Below are 12,128 nucleotides of genomic sequence, written 5' to 3' on the forward strand. Positions count from 1 at the left end.
TTAGTTCATTAAAAAAGTCTCTTCTTCGCAATTAATCCTGATCACTGATTAGTGATCATCATGCCATGTGCGTCGTACAGTTTGTAGTATAGCTCGTGTTACGTTTCCTTTGGTTTATTCGTCTCTCTTCTCTGACTCAGAAGAAGCGCGGCAAGTTCTTTAATAAATCCGCGCTATTGCCAAAAAGTCTCCATGCCATTTCACGCGTTAAACAGTCAGCCTCTCCCTCTGCGCGTAAAATCACTACAACTCACTGGTTGGTGCGGGGCTGTCAGCCAATCAGACACAGGAGCGTCTGTTGTGTTTTTCCAGTTTGTGTGCTGCACTCGATCGGTGTGTAGCGCTCTCTCTCTCTCTTTCTCTCTCTCTCTCTCTCTCTCTCTCACACACACACACACACACACACACACACACACACACACACACACACACACACACAGAGAGAGAGAGAGAGAGAGAGAGAGAGAGAGAGAGAGAGAGAGAGAGAGAGAGAGAGAGAGAGAGCGGTTTGTCAGGCAGGAGCTTTAATAGTCACAAAGCAATGCATTTAATATGCATTTTGAACAGTTTTAAATTGTTGTTGTTGTTGTTGTTGTTGTTGTTGTTGTTGTTGTTGTTGTTTTGTGTTGCTGAGCACACATTGTGCTATCATCTGCTATGGGGTTCTGATTCTGCATGATTCAAAAAGACTGCTCTACTCTAGTGTAAATAACAGTGACTAAGCTAGGTGACACTTGTATTTCAATCTAAGGGAAACATCAGCAAATGTGATTGGAAATTGTTGTCAAATGCACACATTCAATGACCGTAATGTAGTGACATTTGGGTGATCCTCCACTGCAGAGCAATTAATACTCAGTGGTTCGAAAACTTTTTAGTTGGAGACCCAAAAGAGAGATCAGACGTTTTCCCGGATAGCAAGCGCACAACATCGTTTTGCACCGCGTTTTGAGCTTGTAGATTGGCTATTTTCACTACATTTGAATTATGATTTATTATTACAGGATGCAGTGAATAATCTCCTCATTACAAAAACAATAAAAAAAAAAAGGTCTAGATAGGGATGTGGACCAAAAAGAGAAAGCCTCAATACAGTTATGCTATTATGTTTTACTGCCATGTTTTGGGTGCACTTGGGTCCCAATAAAAAAAAATATATATTCTGAACTACCTTTATCCATGATGAAACATTTCTATCCTGATGGGAATGGTCTCTTCCAGGATGACATGTCCTGTTGCCTCAGGGTATCACCGAATGCATTACAACTAAAATGATGTGAATCATATACAGTATGTCATGGCCTTCCCACTTCCCAGTCACCAGATCACAACCCATGCACTAACACTTAATGTTTCCATTTGTACCCTGTCAAAGTTACAGACTTGTAAGTGTCAGTTTGGACCGCCATAAAGGAACTTAGAGAGAGGCCCTGAAATCCACTTTGAGAACCACTGTGTGTTAGGCAGCATTCGCCACCACAATCATCAAAACATCGAAATGAGTGAATACCTTCGAGAATGCTGTTCCATTTCTCCAGTAAGCCTATAGAGTTCCAGAGGCTTGTACAATCAAGGTGCACTAAATCTGTTCTAGCAGCTTGTGTAGCTCAAAATTGAACAAAACAAAAGCATAGGTTTTTCCTTTAATTTGTCCCCTATTATTAGGGGGAAATACTGGCAAATATAAAATAAAGTAATTAAATGAATACTTTAAACCAAGGCAAAAAAGATGAAGCATCTACAGGCTTTTAGCATCATGATGGGCCAGGTCTGCTTGACAAGTAGCTGGCTGTTGTTGACATGCACAGAAAAGCACTGTTAATCACCATAAAGGGACATATTGTAGTCTACTGTATCCTTCCAGTCCCACCAGGAAGTGCTTAGTCTAATCACTCTTTCTTTGAAGAGTGCTGGAGGCCTGGAGCGGAGCTGTCACAACGCCAGCACATGTCCACAGGTCAAAAGAACTTTGAACCAATTCATCATGTTGTTTACCTGTGTGACTTCTGGCAGTGATTTGATCTGAGGTACAATGTAACTTATGCAGAAGGACGCTCCTCATTTATGCATACATAGATCAGGGGCGTCAATTGGGTATGGCAGGGGTATGCAGCTGCCATACCCTGGGTCCATGGGGGAAAATAAAAATTACCTTTAAATATAAATCCATTAATGTCTCTTTGTCTATCTGTATTATGTTGTTAAATTACAGTAAAATAACTAAAGATTTTAACAAAATGGTCACTTTAACAAGGTATTGTGGCACGTTTAACATGCCAATTAAGTTTAGATGCACTTGAACAACCATTTCAGGCTGCCTTATCCAGCCCAAGAAACCGTAGAAACGGGGGAAATAGAATGTACTTCTTAAGGCATGCGTATGGCAATATGACTGGTGTCTTGCACGCGCGCCTTCGCACACGTGCAAGACACCAGTCATGTTGCCATACCTTAGCTTTTTCTGAACTGACGCCACTGACATAGATGTTTGTTTTGATCCATTATCCAGTAAGGCAAAGGCACGTTTAATTGTATAGCAACATTCAGCAACAAGGAAATTCATGTGCACAAAATGACCTTAACCTCAGAATGCATAAAATGACCTTAACCTCAGAATGCATTGCATATAAGAGACTCAGATCATATCAAACACAATGATTCTGAACTACTTTCAACCTCATGTCCCTATTTTAGGAATATGATCAAAAACTGTCAAAAAATAGTACAAATAAATACATCTAAAATACAGCAAAAACAGCAGCGGATGTAGATCGGATATTTTCATACAACATAGTATGTTGTTCTTGCTGTTTTGCACCACTTGATACACTTTGAGAAGAGTGTAACCTTAGATCTTAGACTCTCATAGATGTGTTTCATCACTGTTGACACACAGTAGATCAACATCGATGAAATATATACGGAAGTCTTAATCCAAGTCTAAGAAGAGAGAGTGTGAGAGACTAGAAAGAGACTACAAGCACATACACAGAGACGTGACTAATAATTGTCTCTCGTCACTTGTCCTGTTAGTTTGTCACTTGATTCATTATGCAAACATGGTCTGTGTCTGTAGTGGCTGAGCCAGCCAGACTGCTCTGACAACTGGCCCGGCCTGCACTTCCAGTCTCCTTCTTTTTTTCTCTTTCTGCGTCGGTCAAATGACATAGAATGATTCACATAAAAGGAAATGTGTCCCCACTCAACCACAAAGTTGGAGCATAAAGGAACCGTTCTAACAGGGGATTTGCAACAATACGACAATGTCATTTCAAAAGCCAGGTTGGGTGCCAAAAACAAATGGTTAATATTTCACCACTTGAGGAAGCACCAGGAAGTTGAACGAGCTGTTGCACAAGATCATTTTCACGAAATATAGATCATATTCACAAAATGCTTTCAGGAAATCCTTGACACCCCGAATAAAAACCACATATAACATATTCCATAGCTGCTATTGCTGAGAGTGATTATTGACATGATATTTGTTTCACTAACTAGCATTGACTGTTATGGTCACTTTGATTTGGGCACTGTATTATATTGATAGTTGTGCTTTAGGACACTTTATGTATATATATTATTCGTTCCCTTTCTTGTTGTACCTTGCTCTTACTGTACTTACTGTGCTCTGTACTCTGTTCTTGTTTTTTCTTTTTATCTTTTTCATACTTCTCTGTAACTTTGTAAATAACCTTATACTGCTGTGCTGCCTCTGGGCAACTGATTTTCCCCTTGGGATAATAAAGGTATCTATCTATCTATTATTAATGAATCGATTTCATTCTGCACAAAAATAATGTAATGTGTGGTGATCAATAATGATGGTAAATACCGACCTCTTCTGGTAAATGGATGCTATAGCATGAATGTAACATGGCCTGTGAAGTAGACGTTAAAGTGATCCCTGGCTAATACGACAAATATGCCTTTATACATTATAATTGTCCTCTATAACTACAATGTAAAATTAAAAACATCTCAAATATTGTATTTCTTCTAGAAATAGCTAATCTTTCAGTCAATAGGGGAAATGCCTGTCGCAAGTTGATGATGTCATAAATGTTATGTGTGGTCTAATTTATGGCATGCATGTGCAAAATAAACCACAAACACATTTGAAATATTGATTTGATGCTCATATTAACCATAGGAAGTATTACGTTTGTTTTTATTTGCACATGCATTCCATAAATTCCATAGGGATAGATCACAAATTACATTTATGACATCATCAACTTGTGACAGGCATTTCCCCTATTGAGTGAAAGATTAGCTATTTCTAGAAGAAATAAAATATTTAAGGTGTTTTTAATTTTACATTGTAGTTATAGAGGACAATTATAATGTATTAAGGCATATTTGTCGTATTAGTCAGGGATCACTTTAACATTTAGCAAAAAATACAAATCATCAAAAATGTGCTGATCCCAACATTAATATTCACACAAAGTTCACGAGACAGGTTGTACAGAAAATGGCTTTATTTTGAATACAGCAGGATTTTCCTTTGTTCTGTTTTGTTTTGTTAGGTCACTTACAGGTGTATCCATGCATCCGGCATTGAAACATGGCCTTCACCATTTGAGCCTACTTGTGTTTACTATACCAGTACAGATTGAATCAAGACGTGTATTGTTTTGCACTGATTATCATCATTTCACACAGACACAATCTATGTTCCTTTTTTCCCCTTCCCAAAACACCACAAAGATTCTACTACCAAATATCAAATAAGTATATTTGCAAAACGAAACATACTAGGATCAAAACGTTGCCTATTCATCTTGAATGACACCAGCTCTTTGAGGGCAAAGAGGAACACACGTATATCAATCATACTTTATGGATAAATATATGTGACAAAAGGTATCTAGTTTACGTGCAGATTTTTTTCCCACATCACTAAATATAAGGCCACAAAAACCAAACGATTTAAACAATAATCAAACATACAAGATGCAGGATATGAATACTGAACTGTTTGGTATGGTAAGAAAGTGGATGTCTCAAACTGTAACAAGTAGTGTACTATATCAGTAAGAGTACTGACTTATGGCATGAATAAATCTTTCCATTGACAGAAACCTCCGCTGGTATCATGGTGACAAGATTGACTTGTTTTTAATTGAATGCTGATGATGTACGATTGTACGTTGGCAAAGTCTTTAGAACACTCTGCTTGCTTTGCCAAGTGCTAAGATAATTATACATATACAGTACCCTGACAAAAATAAAGAAATATGTATGTGAAATAAATATAATTTCAGCCATTTATAGATTCATGAACAATATTCACATTCGGTTACACAGCAGTAAGGTTGGAGCAATAAATCGTCGAGTTAACTCACACGTGAAACATAAGAGACAAGCGAGAGAAAGATGATTGGGTTTCACGTCACACATGGGCACAGAAGCTGGCAACTACAACAGCAGCAGCAGCAGCAGTGTGTGTGTGTGTGTGTGTGTGTGTGTGTGTGTGTGTGTGTGTGTGTGTGTGTGTGTGTGTGTGTGTGTGTGTGTGTGTGTGTGTGTGTGTGTGTGTGTGTGTGTGTGTGTGTGTGCATATTTCTGTGCATATATCGTCGTTGTCGGGTGGAAACCTCGTATGTCCAAGTTTCAAATGTGTACGTTCTTTCGCAAAGTAAAGCCCTGCTTCATCGTACAAGGCCATCACACAAAAGTAGTGAAAACAGCCGATCTACAAGCACACAACGCCTCGCGCTGATAGATAGAATAATATACTGTACATTATGTTATCAATGAAACAACCATGATCTTAGGCAACATAATAAGACTAGCCCAGTGTCAGATGAGACCCTGCATACAGCCGGCTGTCTTATTCGTGATCAGTACAATTTGAAATCACTCAAATATCAAATATCTGGGATTACGGAGATGCATACACTAAGTCTCGACACCAGGGGTCTTCAACGTTTTCAGTCCAAGGACTCCTTAGTTGAGAGAGAGATGAAGCAGGGACCCCCACAGACTTTTCATAGATTCCATATACTTTCATCGTTTGACAGAACAATCATCAGTGTATTTTGGATTCATGTCAATTGTAGATCTGCTGTTTTCACTACCTTTGTGCGATGGCCTTGTATGATGAAGCCATGTAATTAAAGTTGCCCACAAAAAGCAAACTACGGTATAACATAAACCAAATAAATACATAATCTATCTATGAATTCAAATGACACAAATCTGTGATTCTTATCAATGGTGGTTAATGATTGTTAATGACACTTGAAAAATACAGTCAACAAAAAGTCACATTAGGCTTGTTGTAGAGTTAGAGGAGTCACGTTTAACTTGTTACAGGGTCAGTGGAGTCACACTTGACTCATTGTAAGATGAGGGGAGTCATATTGGACTTATTATAGAGTCAGTGGAGTTAAGCCCTTTGCACACAGGACAGTTGCGTTTTTTTTTCTTTGTTTGCTGCATGAATAAAACGCATTGGATTTGGTGTGCAATGCTGTGCGGAATCGGCGCTGCGGATCCCAAAAGGAGTCATAAAAGGAGTGACAAGACGCACAAATCGAACTGGGTTCGATCAAGAAAAAAACGCACGGCCGCAGCCACTCGTCGCACGGCTAAATCGGATCCGGTGTGCATGAGGTCGTAGAGAATCATCGTTTTCTTTAAAAAAAAAAATGAAATAGTTCGTTTTATCCGTGCGGATAAACGCGCCTGTGTGCAAAGGGCTTTAGTGCAGTCACATTTGACTCCCTGTGGTGGCTGGGCAGTAACATTTGACTCATTATGTAGTTAGTTGAGTCACGTTTAACTCATTGTGGAGTCAGGGTAAACACAATTGACTCATTATAGCACCTAAAGATTAACAGACACTTACTGTAGCACCTACTAGCAAGATATGAACACAGGGAAAGCAGGTGGCTATTGTTTGCTCGTGGTTATTGTGCATCTGTGTATGATTAAATGTGAATGACATGATAATCTGTTTTCAATAAATGCTGAAAATTGTTTACAACCTCAACAAATGTAGGCCTAATTAAAAGTTTAAATGATAATAATACTCAAAACTCCTCAAACCTCTGTAGAGTTGCAGCTCACACCTACTGTGTCAAGCACAACCCCTTTAAGGCAGGGGTCTTCAACATTTTCAGGCCAAGGACCCCTTAGTTGAGATTGATGAAGCAGGGACCCCCACAACCCATATATACCATATAGTTTCATCGTTTGACAGCACAATCTGTATGTATTTTGGGTTCATGTAAATTTGTGTTTCCAGATATTTAACCACTTGAATCGTCAATAATTAATAAACTTGACCTTTCACTCTGTACTTGGTCTGCTCCTTTCCCTCTCTACACGAAATCTCTTTGCCAAAAATAGCCGATCTACAAGCTTACAACGCCTCGCAGCGTGAGGCCTTGTGAGCTTGTAGATCTTCTATTTTTGGCTAAAGTTCTCAAAATATGGACACTAGGGTTCAAGTAGTTACTGTAGAAATGGAGAAAAAAAAGCTTCTATCACGCAAAGATTTGGAGGACCCCCTGTAGTCCCGGACCCCCTGTTGAAGAACCCTGCTTTAAGGTCATCTCGGACACCTATCCCACCCCATATACCCACCACTTTAAGGTCATCTCGGACACCTATCCCACCCCATATACCCACCACTTTAAGGTCATCTTGGACACCTATCCCACCCCATATACCCACCACTTTAAGTGTCATCTCGGACACCTATCCCACCCCATATAACCACCACTTTAAGGTCATCTCGGACACCTATCCCACCCCATGTACCCACCAAAACACTCCAGTGAGGGGCCCTGCGGGTTCCATGCTATTCTAACCTTACTTCTTGTTCTTGAGTTGATTGGCCAGCCAATCGAGGCCCTCGTAGAGGCCATCTCCGCTCGTAGCGCATGTGGCCTGGATGTACCAGTTACGGTGGCGCAGGGAGTGTAAGCCCAACTTGTCTGTGAGCTCAGCAGCATTCATGGCATTTGGCAAGTCCTGTCACAGAGGTAAATGGGTGGAGTTTAGTAATGCAGCATTATCACTCCTGGAGGTACCTTGTGCACAAGGCCAGAACCACTTAAAGGACAACTTTGTTTTTTTACAACAAGGGTTCATATTTTAGATTGTAATTAGAGAAAAGAAAAAGTGAGTGTTAAAATGTTTTCATTTGCTTTGTTCTATTGTTTTATCGCGTTTACCGTGCTAAAATGTGGGGCATGCGTACACATGGGGGCATGTGTACAAGTGGCTAAATATGTCTTTTTAGACACAATAAGCCAGCAGTTTCTTTATTGCTATTTACAGTAACACTTCTAGCCCCCATAAGTCACATCCAACCATGAAAGGTTGCGTTGTATCTTGGAAATGGCCTTATTCTGTGTAAAATGACATATTTAGCCACTTGTACGCATGCCCCCAACCACTGAAATAAGAATCTCTAAAACAATAGAAAGAAGCAAATGAAATAATTTTAACACTCATCTTTTATACTCTTTAATTACAATCTAAAATATGAACTTGTTGTAAAAAACTAAAGTTGTCCTTTAAGCCCTATTTTATACTTCTCTGTACGATGGCGTCGTTCTGCAAGAATAGTCAATCTGCTGTGAGCTTGTAGATTGTCTATTTTTCACCAGATTTTTACCTATAATGACATGCCCAATGTCACCTATAATGACACCATGTTGAAAGTAGTTGACTTATTGCAACCGAAGGTCGCAGTTTAGTATGAGAAACGGCACATCTTGTCTCCCTCTGTCCGCGTACGCTCAGTTTGACGCTCTGACATCACTGTTATGTCAGGGGAACCACACTAACAGAATCCCTTTCATGCCCATATATGGAGATATCTAACAGGACTTCATAAGGGAATGTCCATGGAGGCCACATCGGCCACATACCACACTAACAGAATCCATATATGGCCAAGACAGATCGCCAAGTCAGCCCATACAGGTATCCGTGTGGCTGGTTCTACAGACAGGGATCTCCATATATGGGTATAAAAAGGATTGTATGTGATATGATGTCAGATGTCATGTCATAGGACTTTCACAAGTTGCATGCCATAACAAATTGTAATGTCTAAATATTTGCATTCCTATACAAAACCTCCCTGCACAGAAGACAACAACAACGTGTAGACAAAATCTAGGACTTTTTGGTCAACAGTGTGCAGCCCTAATTAAATGTGACATAAATTACAGGATGTTTGGTGTGCAAGCGTACTAAATAAAGTATGCATGAAGAGAAACGGTTTCTGACCTGTTTGTTGGCGAACACGAGGAGCACAGCATCTCTCAACTCATCCTCTGCCAGCATCCTCATCAGCTCCTCCCTCGCCTCGTTCACACGCTCCCTGTCGTTGCTGTCCACCACAAAGATTAGACCTGAGACAACCGAAAAGCAACATCAATGCAGAGATTGGGGAAAATATGCACTTTTTGTGAAAATGGAAGATAATCCATCTTGAATGAAAGAATTCCACACGGCAGACGTCTGCTTAACCACATTCGACCTGGCATCCATATTTCACCATTTAGGCACACATGTTCGAAGAATGCAGATCTACAAGCTTACAACGTGTTGCAACGCAACTTTTTTTTCTTTTATTTGTTTTACTTTCCTTTATAACACAATACATACACTCACACCCCCACACACACAGCATACCCCCTGCACATGCCCATTTAAAGTCACCTTGTTTACAAAGAAAATAAAAAATAAAAATGAAATACCAAAAAATAAAATGTTTGAGAACCACTTGTATCAGTGGACTCATAATGTGCCATAGTGTCGTAGTAAATCAGCGTCAGACATATTCTGAAGAAAGCATGGAAGCTTGACATTCAGTAATTGGATGTTATGATCAAAATAAGAACATTAATGGTGTGTAAAATAGAAAATCTAAAATTTGCCACGGACACATTTGTCGATGTACGGACAATCATACTGATGACCCCTGAATGGGGCTTAAAAGCGGACTCACCTTGTGTGTTCTGAAAGTAGTGTCTCCAGAGAGGACGGATCTTGTCTTGCCCGCCAACATCCCACACAGTGAAACTGATGTTCTTGTACTCCACTGTCTCCACGTTGAACCCTGATGACAGTTACATGCACATCATTATATAACATCCAAAAAGTATACATATTATACACTAACATCTACTGTATGATTGGTATGCCTTAGGTCAGGGGGTTTAACCCTTTTCACATCAAGGTCCATTATTTATTTGGCATTTGACAATAACTTAACTCTTGAGAGTGTACAATGAAACCAAACGGACCCGTTACGGTTTAAAGAGCTATAAGGATCCATTTGGTTAGCAACTCTCCATCATTTAGCTGGGGACCACATGGAAGCCCCTCAAGGACCACTGGTGGTCCCCGGACCACTGGTTCAAAACCACTGCCTTTTAGGTTATCAATGTATGCTTGAGTTCCAGTGGTTAACTTTGACCACTTTAAACTTGGTGTCTGTCTTTTGGGCATGTTATTATAGGTGAAAATGTTTAATTTAAAAACTTTTTTATTATTATTATTATTATAAAATTCCACAAAATAGCAAAAATAGCCAATCTACAAGCTCACAAGTGTGTCTCATTGTGACACATTGTGAGCTTATAGATTGGCTATTTTAGCTACTCGTTATATTGCAAAGCATATAGGTCATATTGGTTAAGAGGCTTGTGCTCTTAACCATTAAACCTGCTTAATTATGAAATGTTTCTTCTACTGCAGGGTTCCCCAATTAGTTTTCCCCAAGGGCAGAATTATGTCTAGGGTACCAAGCCGAGGGCCACAACATGGGGAACATTTTGCAGGGGGCGGCGGTGGCATTCCGGTTACTCCAGCGACAGTTCAGATATCGTCGTTGTCGGGTGAAAATCTTGTATGTCCAAAATCGTTCGTTTTGCATTTATCATTTTAAAAATGATTTAAACTAGTGAAAACAGCCGATCTACAAGCACACAACGCCTCGCATCGCAAGGCATTGTGTGCTTGTAGATCAGCTGTTTTCACTACTTTTGTGCGACGGCCTTGTATGATGAAGCAGAGCTTTACTTTGCAAAAGAACATACAAATTTGGAGATAGAAGGTTTCCACCCGACAATGACGATATACTAGTGTTGTTGCTGCTTTTATAATCACCATTATTACTGGGGTTGGTGGGGGCCAGACAGTAGCACCCCACGGGCCGCAAATGGCCCGCGGGCCACCTATTGGGGAACCCTGTTCTACTGTATGTCACTTTGTCTTTGCACATACCAATCGTTGGGATTGTCGTGACTATCTCTCCCAATTTGAGCTTGTAAAGGATTGTAGTTTTTCCCGCTGCGTCGAGTCCCACCATTAGAATCCTCATCTCCTTCTTGCCGATGAGGCTCTTCAACAGATTTCCAAATATATTCCCCATGATTCAGGAGAGGCTCTTCAGCTTCAGCGTGTGATGTTCCGATCCGAAGGCTAATCAACAAATCCCAGTCCAGTAGAATAGTGGGGGTAAATTGGGAACGAACTGAAAGGAGAAGAAATAACCAATGAATATTGCTAAAGCATACTTCATGATTCAGTGTCAATAGGTGCAAATACCTCTGATTAAGTTATACTCATGGCTAGGTATGGCAGCTACCGGTATGTAAGGGAAATATTCGCACATCCACTGGATGGGTGCAGGTGCGTTGGATAGTGAATACTGAGGCTATCATGAAAAGATATTTCATGAACAAAAAAAATCCCGCGCTCTGCTCTTGCTCAGCTGCTCATCTTTATTTCACTTGACAGACGTTTCGGTCCCCCTGGACCTTCTTCAAGAGCCATTGTGCACCCCTCTCCTATTAATATACACTCCCCTTCCTGTTCACAGGTGTGAGACAATCTCACTCCTCTCAGGAGTGTCTCTCTGTGATTGTCTCTCACCTGTGTGTGGTTGATGACAACCCTACACATACAATTCGATCTATATCAAACATATAATTTTCCAAATGTCTGTCTGTCTGTCTGTCTGTCTGTCTGTCTGTCTGTCTGTCTGTCTGTCTGTCTGAGTGTCTGTCTGAAACAGCGTTTCTCCTCAGTGGCTGGAGCAATTGATCTGAAATCGCATCACCATTAGCATATGAACATACCTGACATAA

The 12,128-nt window shown here is 40.2% G+C and overlaps 1 protein-coding gene across 2 annotated transcripts; it reads right to left on the reverse strand.

Annotated features, from left to right (window-relative positions):
• Nucleotides 1–7,827: 7,827 nt before the first annotated feature.
• On the reverse strand, nt 7,828–11,410 carry LOC308287753 (ADP-ribosylation factor 3; the record flags this gene model as incomplete). Of its 2 annotated transcripts, XM_080729005.1 has the most annotated exons (4): nt 7,828–7,989; nt 9,259–9,383; nt 9,983–10,093; nt 11,263–11,410. In XM_080729005.1, the coding sequence occupies 4 exons, from the start codon at nt 11,408–11,410 to the stop codon at nt 7,828–7,830; spliced, it is 546 nt and encodes a 181-aa protein (XP_080585131.1). The 2 variants fall into 2 exon arrangements, with proteins under 2 accessions (XP_080585131.1, XP_080585132.1); XM_080729006.1 differs by lacking the exon at nt 9,983–10,093.
• Between the last annotated feature and the right edge of the window lie 718 nt (nt 11,411–12,128).

Source organism: Nannobrachium achirus (assembly GCF_963921795.1).
Source record: "Nannobrachium achirus genome assembly, chromosome: 6".
Lineage (NCBI taxonomy): Eukaryota > Metazoa > Chordata > Actinopteri > Myctophiformes > Myctophidae > Nannobrachium > Nannobrachium achirus.